General features: G+C 46.1%; 1 protein-coding gene across 2 annotated transcripts; it reads right to left on the bottom strand.

The window, feature by feature from the left end:
• Window positions 1-1,531: 1,531 nt before the first annotated feature.
• Window positions 1,532-8,131, bottom strand: Spata45 (spermatogenesis associated 45). 2 transcript variants are annotated; one of them, XM_021175574.3, is made up of 4 exons: window positions 8,051-8,131; window positions 7,331-7,399; window positions 4,542-4,853; window positions 1,532-1,589 (listed from the first exon to the last, which is right to left on the bottom strand). In XM_021175574.3, exons 3-4 carry the CDS (start codon window positions 4,813-4,815, stop codon window positions 1,570-1,572), a joined length of 294 nt encoding a protein of 97 aa, XP_021031233.1. In that variant the 5' UTR covers window positions 4,816-4,853; window positions 7,331-7,399; window positions 8,051-8,131; the 3' UTR covers window positions 1,532-1,569. The 2 variants fall into 2 exon arrangements, with proteins under 2 accessions (XP_021031233.1, XP_021031227.1); XM_021175568.2 differs by lacking the exons at window positions 7,331-7,399; window positions 8,051-8,131 and adding an exon at window positions 7,169-7,228.
• Between the last annotated feature and the right edge of the window lie 10,309 nt (window positions 8,132-18,440).

The following is an 18,440-nucleotide window of genomic DNA, read 5'->3' as shown; positions in this document are numbered from 1 at the left end:
TAAAAGGCATCCCAATACTCCAGCCTACTGACAATGTCTGAGTTCCAAACTGTTCTCTGTTACCTGCCTCATGATCCTGGAGGAGGAAATACCTACAAAGGGGGGCATAGTGCAAAAGAGCTTTTTCAGCAAAATCTCCAAGAGATACGGAGATTCACTGGTCTCTGCTCCTAAGTGGAATCCCTCACACGGCCCATTCATGCTGAGTCACAACCCAGCCTTTACCTTGACCCGGGCCCTTCTTGTTCAGTGGCCCACTTGAGTGGTCAAGGTCTGTGGGTTCTGATCGGCCTCTAGCTCTGCCAACCCCATCTTCCCAGGCACATTGCAGTGCTGAGAAAGGGCGTGGATATCTATCTGTAGGGGCTTCTTAGGAAGGAGGTGTCAGTTGTCTATGAATACAATGACAATGCTGCCACACTAATGTTCTCTCCAAAGGACCAGGGGAGCAGAAGGAATCCTGCATGCACATGAATGCACACTACAGAAAGCCAGGGCAGAAAAGAAAAGTGCTACCACATGCCAACTCCTGGGAGATGAGAGGCTCCATGCCTGCTGTTTCAGGTAGGGTCAGATCCAGATACCGTTATACTTCTGAGTTCTTGCTTAGCTTGAGCCTGCTCTAGGGTATACAGGGCAAAGGAGGAATGTCTAGTGGGCAGGGCTACAGGAAGGGTTGGAGGAGGTGGCATTTAAATCACAGGCAGGGAAGGGAGCTAAGAGACAAAGGCAAGTACAGGAAACTACACCCAGTTGTGCGAAGGAAGGGGCATACAAACAGGATGGTCAGGGAAAGGACGTTGAGGGGAGGCCACCTCTGTGTGTAACCTGACATTCATTGCTTTGTGCTCATTCCTAAATCATACCAAGCCTTGGCATCTCTAGTTGGGCTGCTTAGGATATAAACTCTATGGATCCAGTCCCTTGTTTCTGTCCAGCCAGGGAACAGAGGCTCTGATAGCCTTGGGGTCAGGTGAGCACCTCAGAAGACAGAGGAGATAAGAGTTCCCTCTGGGGCAGAGGTAGACCTGGTTACATCACATAATAAAGATAGTATCTCCTTACAGGCAAAGGCTGGGTCAACTGTGCTCAGCACAGATCCTCCTCTGGGCAGCCCAATCCTGTGTATATCTGCCTGGCAGCTTTGCCTAGCTCTGAGTGTCCTGAGGCAGTGGGCTGGGGGGGTGGGGGGTGGGGGGGGCAAGGGAGTAGGTTTCCTACAGCTAGAATCTAAGTTCTTTGGCGTGAACCAAGAGTCTTGTATCTAATCAATGCCCATGGTCATGAAAGGAGCAAGCAGCTCTTCAGGGTTCTTGAAGCTAAGCATCTACTGTTGGGAAGTGAGAACTTAGTTCTAGCCTTATTTTATTACACGTCCCCAGCCTTTTAGGGACAAGGTCCTGAGACATAGCCCAGCCTGGCCTGGAATTCACTGTCCCTAAGTGCTGGGGTTACAGGTGTTCACCATGACACCAGCCCAGTTTCTTTTATAGTTAATGTCTCTAAATAATTTGCAGACATTGAAGACTGATGAAAGAGGGTTTATTTGTGTGTCTCTGGAGATATACTTCATCCAAATATGGCATTATCTGAAAGATTAAAAAAAATACATTTATTGGACTGGTGAGATGACTCAGCTGTTAAAGGCTAGGCTCATAATCAAAGCATCAGAAAGAAATGCATTTCGGAAATCTAATCTATTGCACAGTTTCTAGAATAACATGAAGGGCAGAGAGGCCATTACTCTTCTGCTTGTCCTTTCCTGTGCTGGGATTAATGATAGTCACTGCATATTTTAGACAGGCAGATACAGAGAAAGAGAGACAGACAGAGACAGAGAGGCAGAGAGGGAGACAGAGAGACACAGACAGACAGACAGACAGACAGACAGACAGACAGACAGAGACAGAGACAAAGAGCTAGGGGAAGAGCCAAGTTTCCAAGGTGGGAGCAAGCACTGACATGTCCCAGAAGAGGAAGAATGCAAAGCCGAGGAGCCCGGGTGAGCAGAGGAGATGACAGGCCGGGCCTATTCACGGAGAGTCATGCCGCACAGAGTGGGAGTGTGGATTCCGTCCTCAGTGTGGTGGGAAACCACAAATGAGTTCTGTGTAGCAGGTAACAACACATGTTCTGATCAGTTCACACAGGCTGTCCTGTGAAGTAGACGTGGGAACAGAAGAGTGCCAGGTGGGTAGCCTGAGGCTCCTGATCCACTCTGTGACTACAGGCTGGACCAGGGCGGTGGCAGGGCTCGGATTCAGGACTTGCGGACACACTGAGTATGGGGTGTGAGTTCCACACGGGTCTTTGGCCACTTTCCCAGTGAGGAAGGTGAGGCAGGGTGGTGGTAAGAGACGTGGTTGGTAACAGGGATTTTGTCTCAACAATACTAAACTGCAGATGACTTCAAGTGAAGTGGCAATGTGACTGTACACATGGCCAAAGGTCAAGAAGAGAGGTCAGATATTAAAATGTGGGGTTACCAGAAAAGAGACAAAAATGTGAGTCCCCTAGCAGTTAAGCGTGAAGGAGAACACCCCCATAGGCATTGGGACACTTGGTCCCCAGTTCCTGGTGCTGTTTGGGGAAGTTTAGGGTGCGGTCTTGCCAGAAGTGTGTTCTGGGAGTGAGCTTAAAGGGGTTAACACTCAACTCTCCTTGCAGAGAGCTCTCTGCCTTGTGCTCCAAGTTCACGGTGTGAGCTCTCAGCATCCTGCTCGGGCTGCCATGCCTGCCTGCTGCCTCCACCCTGCCATTATGGTCACTAGTCCTCTGGAACTGTACCCCAAACTCTTCCTTCTATAAGTTGCCTTGGTCATAGAGCTCTACCACAGTAGCAGAAAGTAACTAAGTCTACCAGCTGCCTGCATGAGGCTACCCTAGAGAGGACCAGGAGGGCCAGTGTTGTAGCCCCTCATACTTCAACATTCAGAGCATAGGGGGCCATTGTCTTCCAAAACGAGGAAGTTACTTTGTAGCAAATGTTGTGCCTTAGTATGTGTTGAAACCTACCAAGTTAATTTATTGAGTCATAATGTCCCAGCTCCTAATTTAACAAATGAGAATTTTCTCTGCACTAGCTGGCCTCCAGGGCTTTCAGTCTCGTTTGTTCTCAGTCTAGAGCATCCAGCTCTTTAGGTCAACAAGCTCTTTAGGTCAGTCTCCAGAGGCAGCTACTTGACGGCTCTTAGTGAGTTTCTTCAGTAAAGATTTTTTTTTTCAATAAACAAAGCCAATATGTTTTTATCTCTATCTTATTTCTCAGTTGATCAAAACTCAAATCAAAGACAAAGGGCTTTCTAACTATGTTTTGGAGTTATTGGTTTACAGTTTGACACTATGAAACTTAGTTATGGGATTGCATGTGTTAGATTGTGTGGTGTATGAAACTATGCATGCTCCTTAAAGTTGTCTCCTATGTTAGTTCAAAGAGGTGGGTGTTCTCCCCACCATCAAAGCCCTGAGAACTGACACAATATTATTCTCAATAATTTTAGCAGAATGAAGGACTGTAGCATTTCTTTTATAACTAGGAATGTCAAAGCATTCCTTCTTTGTAAAGATGGTTGGTTTTTGTTTGTTTGCTTGCTTGCTTTCACAAAAGAAACACAATTATTACCGATTATTACAATCACAATGCAGTGTCTAGACTTCCCATGTCACACTGTACACCTCCCTAGATTACTACCTAAGGCCACTGGCCAAAAGCAAAGTCAGAGCTACACAAAGGCCAATGTGGGCCACTCTTTGTAAACTAAATTAATAAATGTATTGGCTATATTGAATATAAGAACATACGCACACTCTCTCCAAATAAATGAGAAAACACTATCAGTTGCCTGCCTTGACTACAGTAACAGATATTCACAATCCATATTTTAAACAATACCAAAACAATCACCCCCCCCCAGACTATTTCCCTTCCACAGGTCCCTCTCCTCCTCCAGACCACTCCCCTACCCCAGACCACTCCCCTACCCCAGACCACTCCCCTACCCCAGACCACTCCCCTACCCCAGACCACTCCCCTACCCCAGACCACTCCCCTACCCCAGACCACTCCCCTACCCCAGACCACTCCCCTCCATGTTTTTATTAATGCTTCTCAAGGCGTTGTATGTCACATTTGTTACTAAAACTCCATTTTACTACCATTCTGAACATAAAAACTCCTTAAAGCACAGAAATCGAGAGACAGAAGTTACCTGAATGCAACTCTCAAATGTAATTGTCAGACCCTCCGCAGCTAAGGGCAGCCTCAGCCAGCTGGGAGTGCAGACTGCAGCGCCCAAACACCTAACTGCTGAACCACCTGGCCTGTGGTAGGGCTTGGGTTCCTATAGATGCGAGAAAATGAGTCTCTGGTCTATTGTGGGCCTTACACCAAATAATCTATGTTTGCCTCCAGACACATCACCTTCAAAGACTCCCAAGGGCAAACCTTGGAACCACTTTCGACCCAGGAAGTCTGCCAAGTCTCTCTCTCTCTCTCCTTATCCTTCCTACAGGTTGGTCGGAGTCTGACCATATGGTCTTACTTTTTGGCAGAAAGTGCCTTTTCTCCTTGTGCACAGAGAGATCATGTTTGACCCAGGAGGTCCTGGTACTTTCGGGAACCGATTCTTTGATATGCGTGCAAGCTAAGGTCTGGTAGGCCTTGCTGAAGTGCCTCTTCTGAACTCTCAGCAGGCTGACTTCGTTGCTTCTTTCCACCAGGCAGTAGGACTCACGCTTCTCGTTCAGTTCCTCCAGGAGCTGCTTCCTGTTCGCTCCCTGCGTCTTCTCTTCATTGCCCTTGTTCATGGATGTCATCTTATTAACACACCAGCGGCCAGCTGAGTCTTGCCGCCCTGCCAACACATTGAGCATGCGTAATAGTCTTCTGTCCAACTCAAAAGCAAACTTCACCGCATGTCCACATTTACCAGGACTTTCTCCTTCTGCAAGACCATGTTCCAAAATACGGTACAGAACCAACTCAGGTCATTATTGCCCCCCAAATACTGCAAAGCTCAGCTATGTCCAACAAGCCATGTTGTATTTTCCTGTCACGATAACTGGTGTCTGATCTAAGACAGGACCACCAGCAGGGTATGTTTCTATCTCCCTGACTGATGGACGCATCTTTCCCATCTTATCTGTCCACTTTGGGAAATCTATGAGCTTAGAGCCTTTTTATCTGTATATCTGTAGTATTATCTTTTACAATATCTGCCACGGTTTAAACACAGTAAAATGAAAGGGCCCATTAAGAAGCAATTGAACCTGGGTATGTACAGTGTTATGTACAGTGTTCACATTCTGTAACCTCAGCATTCAGGAGACAAGGTAGAAGGACTGCATTGAGTTCAAGGCCAGCCTGGGTACAGAGTTCTGGACCAGCATGGGCCAGAGTGAGTCCCTGCCTGCTTCACAAAACAAAACAATAATAAAAATACATATAAAAGGTAATATCTAAGCTACCTAAAAGAGTCTTTTGGTAGTCAAGTGACTTAACTAGATCTCTTTAGATATCTATTGCAGAAGAAAAAAAATCCTCTCAACACTGGATTTGGCAATTTTTAGTTAAAGGGATTTAAAATGTCATGTAGAATAATTAACAATGAATAATTTGAGTTGCTTTAGTAAAATCTACCATTCTCAGTACCTATTAATAATGTGACATAAAAACTATCAAGAACAATTTACCTAGGTGTGATGGTGTATATCCTGCACTAGAGAGGCAGAGGCAGGAGAATCTCTGTGAGTTCAGGGCCATCTTGGCCTACATAGTGAGTTCCAGGACAGCCAGGGCCATGTATAGAGACCCTGAATCAAAAATGAAAAACACAAACCTAAACAAATAAGATTATGAATAAACCTACAGTTAGCTCTCAAGATGCTAATTTGTAAGAAATTAAACTCTAAATTCTATCTCCTTTAATACATTTTGGGGGATTCTGGGAATTGCGTATTTGCGGTAAGAAGATTCCAAGCCTGGCATTAAAGTCTCACTATCCTCTAGATATGCACATATCAAGCACATGACAACAGGAGTCATATTCTGTTAAAAGCCCATTTTATACATCTACTGAAAAAGAGATACCACGGTGTGACTGTTCACTGAAATCACAAAATCAAAATCACCTACAAGTTAGACCCCAACACTCAGCCGTAGAGTCTGGTGGTGAAACCATGGATTGCCAGTCGTTTGGGTTTACATACTAGCTATGCTACCTACTGTGTGCATAGCTCCCTACTGTGTGCATAGCTAGCTTAAGTTGCCATAGCTTCCTGACATATTCAGTGAAAACATTACCCAGGTCAGAGTATCATACAGACTAAATGAGCTGACACTTATGAAGAGTTTACTATTGCCACCCTCAACAAATCTATCACATAATCGGCACCGTGAAAGAAAGAAAGGGTTAATTCTATCTGATAAGTAGACAGTATACCTTGGTCTCCCAATTACTAATCTGTTTTACACGTGATGTGATGAGAATGGTGGGATCCAGTGAAGTAAAAACTGCCGGATCCTTGTTTTTAAAAATCGACTTTCAGGAGGTTGAGAGCAGAGAACCTAGCCATGTCTGAGGCCCTGGTGAGCACCGTCCGGCACAGTCTGCTAGCCTAGAAAAGTGACCCTTGGTGTGACTGGCACAGGGATGGGTCAGCTTCCACAGCTCGATCTCGCAGGCTTTTAGCTCATTCACAGTGTCTTAGAAGCTGCATGTGTAGTCTATGATACTGAAGATACTTGAAAACACAAGGATGGACACGGCAGACCTGATTTGTAGAGCCCATGTTTTAAGCTTTCCCCTCATTAAGATGTGCTAGCCCAAGCCTTGTGGCTCTCACAGTCCATGGAAGCCAAGTGCACAGAACAGCACAATGGTTGAGTGTCCCAGTGCCTCCCAGGAGGCTGTCAGGAGGATCATCTGAGCCCAGCAGTTCAAGAGCAGACTGGGCAATACACAATGATCCCATATCAACATAACAACATACAGTTTACACACTGACTGGCTGACCAAAAGCTTATAGGAGCTGAATTCTCTCAGAGACTGGTATTTGCCAGTTTAGTATTTACAGTGACTTTTTATGAGTACAACTACCATAATAGAAATGACAATCTACAGAGAGAAACAGCATTGTCATTCCTACAGGTACATCAATAATGCATTACCTTTAATAACACCAACCCGAAGCCTGTCTGAAGTCCACAGTGAGGATCAGCCCACTGGACTGTTGCCCTGGTGATAGACTTTTCTGAGCTCTGCCACCTCAGCTCCATTCTGTTCTTAGAACCTTGGTTAACAGAGGAAGTCCTGAGCCAGAGACCTCTTACCTCCTAGCCTGGTGTCCTTGCATGGACGACTTGACCTTTGTCCTTATTATCAGTGAGATATTAAGTCATCTGTAAAATGGAAACAAAGATAATATAATCGTCAAGTCATAAGGCAGATAACAGGGCAGGAGTCGGGATTACATAGGTATATGTGTAAAACTGTGTGTGCTGCATCTGCCTTCCACTCACTGCAATTTAATTTCTTGACCACTCATTCTGTGCCTGGTGCTCCTGAGGAAAATGGTGACTAGCAAGAGCGTGCTTCCATGAAGAGAAGTGCTAGGAGCTCACTAGAATTTTAAGCCCAGAAATTTGGGACCAATTTAAGTAACATCACATGATCTCATCTCCAAAGGGAAAAAAAAATTACCTTCATATTTTATACAGAGGACTATTCAGATATCTGTAAACCAAACCAAACCAAACAAAACCGGAGTCTCATTCTGTAGCTCTCTGTCTGTCCTGGAACTCACTGTTTAGACCAGGCTGGCTTCAAACTGGTAGAGATCCATCTGCCTCCCCCCTCCCCCTCTGCCCTCTCTGCCTCTGCCTCCCCCTCTCTCCACCTCTGCCTCCCCCTCCCCCTCTGCCTCAGGGTGCTGGGACTAAAGGTTTGCTCCATTGTGCCCAGCTCAGATAACTTTTTTCAGAAGAGGATCTTTTGCTTTTTAAGAAAATCCAAAGAAACAAATCTCAGAAATATAAAAGAATTTCTTTTACCTCCTGCAGGAATTAGTGATAGAGGAAAGACCTGTATTGAAAGTTTACACATCCGTCCATGAAGCATGAGTCAGCAAACACACATTAACTCACCCAAGGGTAAAGAGCCTGGGGTGTGGTAACCATGGAGACCAATGCCGAGTGTTTGGAGGGATGAGAACAGCTTTGTTTAGGATGCCACAGATAATCTGAAGGCTCATCAAGAGAACACACATCCACTAGGCACAATCTCGGCATCTTTAAATCCAGGCTCTATCTGGATTCTCTCTTTTCTGGGGCAGCTGGAGGAAGATGTTCACACTGTGAGCTTTGGCTTACCTGGCTATAGAGCTAACCAGTATGGAGGTGTGGGTAAAATTAGATAACAAACAAGTATCTGATGGAATTAAGAAAGCTGAAAAGATGTTTAACATTAGTTTTCCTAAAATAGATATTAGGTTAAGTTATTAACTCAGAAAATTATGTATGCTGCACCCAAATGCCACTATTTTACAATGGAATAGCTCGTCAGATAAGACACCCAACCTGGAACATCTCAAGCCACAGACTCCCCTCTCTCAGAGATGGCTTTCCCTGCAGGCTGCACTTTAAGGCCGGGTTGGTGCTGACCTGAGTTCTCCAAACATTTCGGTTTACTAACCACCTGAAACCTTGCTACAGTCTTACTTCATTCTATTCCAGTGTGCACACTGAGCCACACCAGCTCTTCCGTTCATCTGACCAAACAGATGGTTGTGTCAGCATCCTCAGACTCTCAGGTCTGGACCCGAGGAGTTTGCTTGCTATGGTAGTGTCTTGTTAGAGTTACTATTGCTGTGATGTTACCATTATCATGTTACAATTACCATCACTAAATCAACTTGGCGAGGGAAGGGTTTATTCCGCTTATGTCTCCTCATCACAGGGAGTCAGGACAGGAACTCAAGCAGGTCAGGAACCTGGAGGCCGGAGCTGATGCTGGGACCATAGTGGAGTGCTGCTTAATGCCTTGCTCCTCATGGCTTACTCAGCCTGCTTTTTTTTTTTTTTTAAGATTTATTTTATTTATATGAGTAAACTGTAGGTATCTTCAGACACACCAGAAGAAGACACCAGGTCCCATTATAGATGGTCATGAGCCACCATGTGGTTGCTGGGGACTGAACTCAGGACCTCTGGAGGAGCAGTCACTGTTCTTAACTGCTGAGCCATCTCTCCAGTCCTTTTCTTTTTTTATTATATATTTTCTTTATTTACATTTCAAATGTTATCCCCTTTCCTAGTTTCCCCTCTGAAAATCCCCTATTCGGCGCCCCCTCCCCACGCCCCTTTCCCCATCCCACCCCTACCCACTCCCACTTCCTGGCCCTGGCATTCCCCTACACTGGGCATAGAACCTTCACAAGACCAAGGGCCTCTCCTCCCATTGATGACCGACTAGGCCATCCTCTGCTACATATGCAACTAGAGACACAAGTCCCACCATATGTTTTCTTTGATTGGTGGTTTAGTCCCATGGAGCTCTGAGGGGTACTGGTTAGTTCATATTGTTGTTCCTCCTAAGGGGCTGCGAATCCCTTCAGCTCCTTGGGTACTTTCTTTAGCTCCTTCACTGGGGACTCTGTGCTCTATCCAATAGATGACTGTGAGCATCCACTTCTGTATTTGCCAGGCACTGGCAGAGCTTCTCAGGAGACAGTTATATCAGGCTCCTGTCAGCAAAATCTTGTTGGCATCTGCAATAGTGTCTGGGTTTGGTGATTGTTTATGGGATGGATCCCCAGGTGGGGCAGTCTCTGGATGGTCATTCATTCAGTCTCTACTCTGAACTTTGTCTCTGTAACGTCATTCATTCAGTCTCTACTCTGAACTTTGTAACTCCTTCCATGGGTATTTCGTTCCCCCTTCTAAGAAGTAGCCACACTTTGGTCTTCCTTCTTCTTGAGTTTCATGTGTTTTGCAAATTGTATCTTGGGTATTCTGAGCTTCTGGGTTAGTATCCACTTATCAGTGAGTGCATATCATGTGTGTTCTTTTGTGATTGGGTTACCTCACTTAGGATGATATTCTCCAGACCCATCTATTTGTCTAAGAATTTTTATAAATTCAGCCGGGCGTGGTGGCGCACGCCTTTAATCCTAGCACTCGGGAGGCAGAGGCAGGCGGATTTCTGAGTTCGAGGCCAGCCTGGTCTACAAAGTGAGTGCCAGGACAGCCAGGGCTATACAGAGAAACCCTGTCTCGGGAAAAAAAAAAAAGAATTTTTATAAATTCATTGTTTTTAATAGCCATGTAGTACACTCCATTGTGTAAATGTACTACACTTTCTGTATCCATTCCTCTGTTGAGGGACATCTGGGTTCTTTCCAGCTTCTGTCAGCCTTTCTTATAGAATGAGGGCCACAGTCGAGGGACATACCACCCACAATGAGCTGTGTTCTCCCACATCACCAGTAATTGAGTAACTGCCCTACAGGCTTGCCTACAGCCTGATCATATGGAGGTATTTTTCTCAATTGTCTCTCCCTCTTCTATGATGATTCCATCTTGTGTCAAGTTGACCTGAAACTAGCCAGGTTGTGTAGCTAATAAGTATCTGCAGCTGTGTTAGGGATGCTCATCCTCTGAATTGCTGCTGAGCACTCCTGTCTAGACCAATGCTAGGGGAAGGCTATTCAAAGATGACTTAACTGAGTTGTATGTGGTGGTACAGACCTGATCCCAGATCTTGGGAAGCCGAGACAAGAGACAGGTATTTGAGGCCAAATTGGGCTACATAGTAAAGCCTTGTTTCAAAAAACAGTGAAAAGGGGACTATGAGATGGCTCAGTGGTTAAGAGCACACTGTCTATTCTTCCAGAGGTCCTGAGTTCAATTCCCAGCAACCACATGGTGGCTCACAACCATCTATGATGAGATCTGGTACCCCTTTCTAGCCTGCAGGTATACATGAAAGCAGAACGCTGTAAACATAATAAATAAAAAAATTAAAAAACAATGAAAAACTTTATTTTAAATAAGTAATAAAAAAACTAAACAAAAATATGATTTAGATGGTTTATGCCCCAACAGCTAATAGTTATTTGAGATGCCATGCGCATTATTAATGCTAAAGATTGTATTGTACATATATGTGAGTGTTCTCTAATTCGCCCGCGAATAAGGACACCACACACAATAGGGTTCTTCTGCAGCAAGCTTTATGCGTCTTGAGAGGGAGAGCATAAGCTTCACAACCGGAGACCCCAGGCAATCCGAGCCCCTCCCTTTTATAAGAAATTCTCCCTGCCTCGGACGTGGCAAGCCATGATTGGCTCAACACTGATTGCCCCATCCCTGAGGCGGAGCTGCCCGGGGCGGGGATTTCCAGCACAGGATGTTTACGAGTTGTTATTGAGGAAATGACTCAGCACAGGATGTTTACGAGATAGTACTGAGGAAATGACTCAGCACAGGATGTTTACGAGATAGCGGCGCTCCACATCTCCCCCTTTTTTGTCTAATAAAACCAACTGGACACCCAGTATGAGAGGACGGGAACATTGGCCGAATCCTCTTACTCAGAGATGTAAGAACTATGTCCGCAAGCAACAACTAGGCTTGAGTGGGACCCGAAGTTGCTCCGACCTGTCCCTCTGCCATTTTTTCGAGGAGGGGAAGACTAGGGCAGGAAACCCCCACTAGACGGCATATTCCCCAGGTGGGACAGGGGGACCACCTGTGCGATGCATTGCTCTACAATCCTCTAGGGCTGCTGAAGCTCACCCGCTAAAGCGCGGGCAGCCAGCGACCAGTGGTGCAAATCGATTTTGTTTAAGCGCCGCCAACCATACCTGTGCAGATTGCCCCTGCTCCAAGGCAGCAAGCGCCTGGGATATCATGATTTTGTCTCTATTATTTTTCTTATATAATTTGCAAATTAACCATAAGCTAGATACCGATCCGAAGCAAAGGAGAATTCCAAACAAACCCACCCCCACCCATTCCTTAAAATAAGAAACAGCAGAAGAAATCCATGACGAAAAGCCTTCGGTCAAGGAGAGGTCAAGTCTGGTGGAATTGATTTAGACGATGGCCAATCTAAGTTTCTGGAGGGTTTGATCAAAATCAGACGTCCAATTATATAGCAGCTGTTGGGACAAACTCTTAGAAAGATTAGCGGCATATGTGAAATTATAGCATCATGTTTTTTGCCTTGTTCAACCCTTCCTCCGACACGATTTTTTCATTGGACAGGGTTAGGCCCAAATGTTGCATAATGTCTCTCCCCCAAAGGTTTACTGGGAGCGGGAGCACATAAGGTTCGAATTTACCCTTTTGTCCCTCAGGAGCCTTCCAGGTCAAACTCATTGAGCTTATGGCAGGGCATGAATGATATCCCAGACCTTGTAGAGAGTGGGACGATTTTGTAGTGGGCCAAGCTTTTGGCCACCAGTGCGTGGATATAATGCTTTTGTCTGCCCCGGTATCAAGAATACCTTCAAACCTTTTTCCATTTACTTCGAGGCAGAGTTTGGGCCTTTCATTCAGGGATACAACAAGGTAGGCTGAATCAGTTCCTGACGACCCCATCGTTTTGGGACTGGGGCCTGGGGAGCCCTCCCAGAGGGTGTCGGGGAGGAGCAGCAATTGAGCTATCCTATCTCCTGCACTGATGGAAAACACGCCCCTGGGGCTGGAACATAAGACCTGTATTTCAGGGGAGTGTAGATGGTCAACAACCCCAGGATGGACCACTAGGCCCCGTAAGGTGAGTGATCCTCGTCCGAGGATAAGGCCCATGGTCCCAGGGGGCAAAGGTGACATTGGCTCTATAGGTACTGGTTGGATACTCATTTGGGGCATTAGTAGGAGGTCAGAGGCGGCACGCAGGTCCACCCTTGTGGGTCTTCCTGGGTCGCTTCTTCCGCCATCCCGGATGTTCTGACAAACCGGTTCCCATATCTTTGAGGGCCCTGGGACCGTGGGCCCAGTGACCCGTTTTTTGACACATTGGGAGCAGGAACATTTAATGGAGGCAAAAGCCTTCCCTGTATATCTCGCACTGAGCGACATTGATCTGCTCTGTGGTACCCTTTACCACACCTCGTGCAGAGGGTCAAGACCCCCCCTTTCTTGTCTGGGGCTTTGCAATCTCTTTTGAAATGTCCAGGCTTACCACAATTAAAACAGGTCCGTTCACCGGTCTTCTTTTGTGGAGGATGCTTTTGTGCTAACATGATGGCGGCCGCGAGGCCAGTATTGCTAAGTGGACCTCCAAGCTCTCTACACACTCTTAGCCATTCTTGCAACCCTTTTGATTTTCTAGGAGCAATGGCATTCCTGCATTCCTGGGTGGCTTGTTCAAAAATCAGTTGCTCAATAAAGGGTCCTATCCCCTCTGGGTCCCCAAAGATTTTTCCTGCCGCCTCCACCATGCGTGCGACGAAGTCGGCAAAGGGCTCCTGGGGCCCTTGAACAATTTTTGTAAGCTGATTGGTGGTTTCTCCCTTGTGATTAAGTGACTTCCAGGCCCGTATGGCTGTGCTGGAAATCTGGGCGTACGCCCCCCAATGGTAATTAATTTGATCTGCGGCCCACGGGCCTTGGCCTGTTAAAAGGTCAAATGTCCAATCCCGCTGCTCTTGCGTAAGGGCTATTGCGTTGGCCCTGGCCTGGGACTGGGCTGCCTCATGCCACAAGGCTTTCCATTCTATGTATTGTCCCATGGTAGGCAAGGCGGCCTTAACCACCATTTGCCAATCACTAGGTGTCATGGCAGTTTGTGCCATTCTTTCAAGAATCATAATAGTAAAATTAGCATTGGGACCATATTTTCTTACTGATTCTGCAAGATCTTTTATCTGACTATAGTCTACAGGAGCGTAGATTCTCCCCCCTTCCTGTTCATAAACAGGAAACGCTAAGTGTAGCTTGCGGAGGATCCTTTGGGGAAAAAAGGAAGTTGTGGATGACCGGGCCTCATAAGGTGGGGGAGCGGAGGGAATGGCGGCAGCCAACAATCTCCTATCCTTAGAGAAGACACCGGACGCGGGCTTACTTGACTCAGGTCGCCCGCCTTCATCTGGGTGATACCTTTCTCCTTTATATCTAACTGCTTCTTCTTCTAACTCGCCCTCTTCCTCCGAGGTCAGCTTACTATCCTCGGTTTCAGAAGAATCCGAGGTATCTCTTAGGTGGAGGGCAGCCAGTTCTCGGGTCGGATATAACCCGGGCCTGCTGCTCCCCTTCTCTCCCTTTCTATTTCTCCCGGGAGGTCCTTTTTCACTTCCCTCTTTTGCCTTTTTTACGGTTTTTGTGCGCACACCCATCCTCTCACTACGCTCGGATTCTGACATACCTTCCTGCATAGCTTCTAAAACCTTTTGCCCTTTCTTTCGGGCTAGGAACCATACAACCAAAGCCACGAAGACGATAATTAAAGCCTCGGGCAATCCCTCCCACGGCCCAGTTAGTTGAAGGGAGTGCGAAAGGGTCAGGTAAAATTCAGGCATACCTTTCCGAGACGTAGTTCCTGCAGTTCTGGACCCTCCCCGTCACCGAGGGATCTCCGACGGTGCTCACGATGTTCTTTGTTTTCCCGGGTTTTCGGCACCAGATGTGAGTGTTCTCTAATTCGCCCGCGAATAAGGACACCACACACAATAGGGTTCTTCTGCAGCAAGCTTTATGCGTCTTGAGAGGGAGAGCATAAGCTTCACAACCGGAGACCCCAGGCAATCCGAGCCCCTCCCTTTTATAAGAAATTCTCCCTGCCTCGGACGTGGCAAGCCATGATTGGCTCAACACTGATTGCCCCATCCCTGAGGCGGAGCTGCCCGGGGCGGGGATTTCCAGCACAGGATGTTTACGAGTTGTTATTGAGGAAATGACTCAGCACAGGATGTTTACGAGATAGTACTGAGGAAATGACTCAGCACAGGATGTTTACGAGATAGCGGCGCTCCACACATATAATGATGGGGTAGAACTGTGGGGAGACGGGTACAGTTTGCTTGCATATGTTTCCTCAGGTCTTTCCTTTGCTACCACCTCCCTGCATTAGGAGCCTCCCTGTGGCCCTGCTGTGTCAGGCAGTCCCTCTAATACAGCTTTGGGGATAGTTATTCTCTGAACGCTACACAAATAGAAACCTTGGGATTCCTGGGAAGTCCATGCTTTGCACTGGCTAGGGATAGGCAAGAAAATAGAAAGTCTATTTTTGTCTGACCAAACCTCAAGGTTTTACCAGATTAATCCCAATGAGCCATGTCCCTGGCCCCAAAAACATTTGTTATCTTAATGTTTGTTTGTTTACTAATATTTATTTATTTTATGTATGTGAGTACAATGTTGCTGTCTTCAGACACACCAGAAAAGGTCATTGGATCCCATTACAGATGGCTGTGAGCCACCATGTGGTTGCTGGGAATTGAACACAGGACCTCTGGAAGAGCAATCAGGACTCTTAACTGCTGAGCCATCTTTCTAGTCCCCTATTTATTTATTTTAAATGATTTTTATTTATTTGTATTTTATGTGCATTGGCGTTTTATCTTCATGTCTCTCTGTGTAAGGGTGTTAAATTGTTGTGTGGGTGCTGGGAATTGAACCTGGGTCTTTGGACGAGCAGCCAGTGCTCTTAACTGCCAAGGTGTTTTTCAAGTCCCTATTTTGATGTTTAAAGGAATAATTTTGATCTAAGTTTAAATTTGTAAATACTATTTAAGTATTTTAGATAATATGTTCATCAGGTTTTCCATGTCTAGCAATATACCTGAGAAAATCAGCTTAAAGGGGGAAAGTTTATCATAGCTCATGGTCTCAGAGGTCCAGGCCATGTGTTTTACTCCTTACTTTGGTATTCTGGTGGAGCAGGTGTTAGCATTTTGTCTAAGCTCTGCCCTACCTGGCAACAGCCAGGCATGCCTGACTCACTATAAAAGGGGCTGCTTGTCACCTCTGCTCTCTCTTGCTCTTGCCTTGTTGCTCCTGCTCTATCCCCTGCCCCTTCCCCCTCCCCCCTATCCCCTACTCCCTCAGGTGCTCATGGCTGGCCTCTACCTCTCTACTATTCCTCCTCCTCCTTCTCCCCTCCCCTCCCCCTTCTCTCTCTCTCTCTCTCTCTCTCTCTCTCTCTCTTTCTCTCTCTCTCTCCCCACCCCACCCCCCCACACCATCTCTACTACCCTCTTAACTCCCCTCCCCATGCCCTGAATAAACTCTATTCTGTACTATACGGGTTGTGTGGCTGGTCCCTCAGGGGGGAAGGGATGCCTCGGCATGGGCCCGCTGAGGCACCCCCTTCCCCAACACCCACCAAAACATATTCCTTCTCCCCTTATCTTTTTATAAACACATTAGCAGGATATCATGACAGGGAGCATGAGGGAGGATAAAGCGTTTCACTTCATGGTAGCAAAGAAGAGAAGAGAAGGGAAGGTGCTAGGTCCTAATGTCCCTTCCAAGGACCTACCGATGACTTAACTCCCTTCTGTTAGGTTCCTCCAAAGGTCCCACCGCCTCCCAGAACAACCATCATCTGAGGACCACGCCTTTAACACACAAGACCTGGGGAGATATTTATGATTCAAACCACAACAGATTGTTTTCTTTGAACTTCAGTAGTGTTGAATAGTTAAATGCAGCATTTTTCGTTTCCATTGTATAAACCATCCCATCATGAGTGATTAAAAATGTTTTGACTTAGTTTATTTTGCCACATGCATGCCTGGTGCCTGCATAGGCCAGAAGAGAGTTTCAGATTCCTGGGTACCAGAATTACAGATGGTTGTGAATCACCATGTGAGAGCTGGGACTGGAATTCAGGTCCTCTTCAAATACTTTTAACTGCCTGCTGAGTCATCTCTCTGACTCTATGATGGACAGTTTTAATCTACCAAGAGCGCCCTCACTAAACCTCAAAAAGAGTCAAGCATCTCCTAAACCTGTGCAGGCTGGCTACAGTATAACACTGTTGTCTCAGAAGTCAGACAATATATTTAAGAATCTCTTGGAATTAAAATGCTTAAAGGAACTTGAGGTTAGTGAGAACCTCAGAGCTGGAACAGTCCTTGTCACCGTCACAGCGAGGTTAAACAAGTGTGGAATGGCTGGCCCAGGTTTGATGTTCAACTCAAAGATCTAGAGGATCAATGTGCTCTATTATTTATTTATTATTTATATGAGTACATTGTAGCTGTCTTCAGACACACACCAGAAAAGGGCATCAGATCCTATTACAGATGGTTGTGAGCCACCATGTGGCTGCTGGGAATTGAACTTAGGACCTCTGGAAGAGCAGTCAGTGCTCTTAACCGCTAAGCCATCTCTCCAGCCCAATCAATGTGCCCTCATCACTGACTGACAACTTCAGTTGCTGTAAAGGACCAAAAGCAAGACAAACCACGCAGGAGGGAAAATCCTAAGAATTTCCTAGGAATGCAATATATATGCGCATAACTAAAATGTCTCAGCAAGGTGTGGAAAGTGCACTCAGGAGGGTTTTCATTTCTGGACTTTACCGATTTCCACTTCCAACTGGTTTTTCCAGACTAGAGTGGCATAGTCGCTTCTGGGAGGGCAGACAGATCCAGCGTTGGCGGCAGCAGAAAGTGACTCTGCTCACTTCCCCACAGAGCACAATGGATTGTACATCTGTCAGCAGGTTCTGTTCTCTACCTTATCCTCTGAGTTTCTTAGACCGCAGGAAACCTTTGCTCATGAACAGCCACATCACGTCTGATGGTGTCTGGTGTCTTAGACCTTGACTCCCATGTCCTGGCCAGATTCCATATCTCTAAACTGTTACTGTTACAAATTCAAATCTCCACGATACAGTTCAATCTGGTCTTGACTCCTGGCCAAGTGATGCTCCCAGTAGTATCCTTTCTAACAGAGATTAAGGTTCATGTTATACTATACACCCAAACATATGGTATAAAGTATGACTCGTCTACCCCAAAAGAGAAAATTCAAGGTTGAGGAAGTTAATCAAAACTACAAAGAGATGTTGCTGAGTTTTTTTTTTTTTTCTTTTTCTGTACTCATTTTTTATGGAGCTTTGTGAAACAGGTGTATGAATTGTATCTAATTCTTCCCTTAGATGGATCTATCTTACTTTTCATAGGGCAACAACATCAGGAGAAATCTCAAACACCGCACGGCTCAGCTTTCTAAGAATTCCGTGGAATTCAGGAATCATATCCACAAGATCCCTGTCAGACGAGTTTGTTAATCTTGTCGGGGATGATGGCAGCGACCATGTAGCTGTCCAAGTAAGGAAAGCAGTGGCCTATCCAACTGTTGACTGCCTCTGGTGAAAGAAAGGTATCCCTTGCTATGCAAGGAGCTTGTTACATAAGTCCGTAGGTGCTTCTCTTCAGGAGTACCCTGAAAACACCCTTTAGGTATGGGCTCTGCCATTGTAAAT

This window comes from Mus caroli, unplaced genomic scaffold (assembly GCF_978045245.1).
Source record: "Mus caroli unplaced genomic scaffold, Mus_caroli_1 scaffold_1, whole genome shotgun sequence".
NCBI lineage: Eukaryota > Metazoa > Chordata > Mammalia > Rodentia > Muridae > Mus > Mus caroli.
This window is presented reverse-complemented; position numbering and strand designations above follow the sequence as displayed.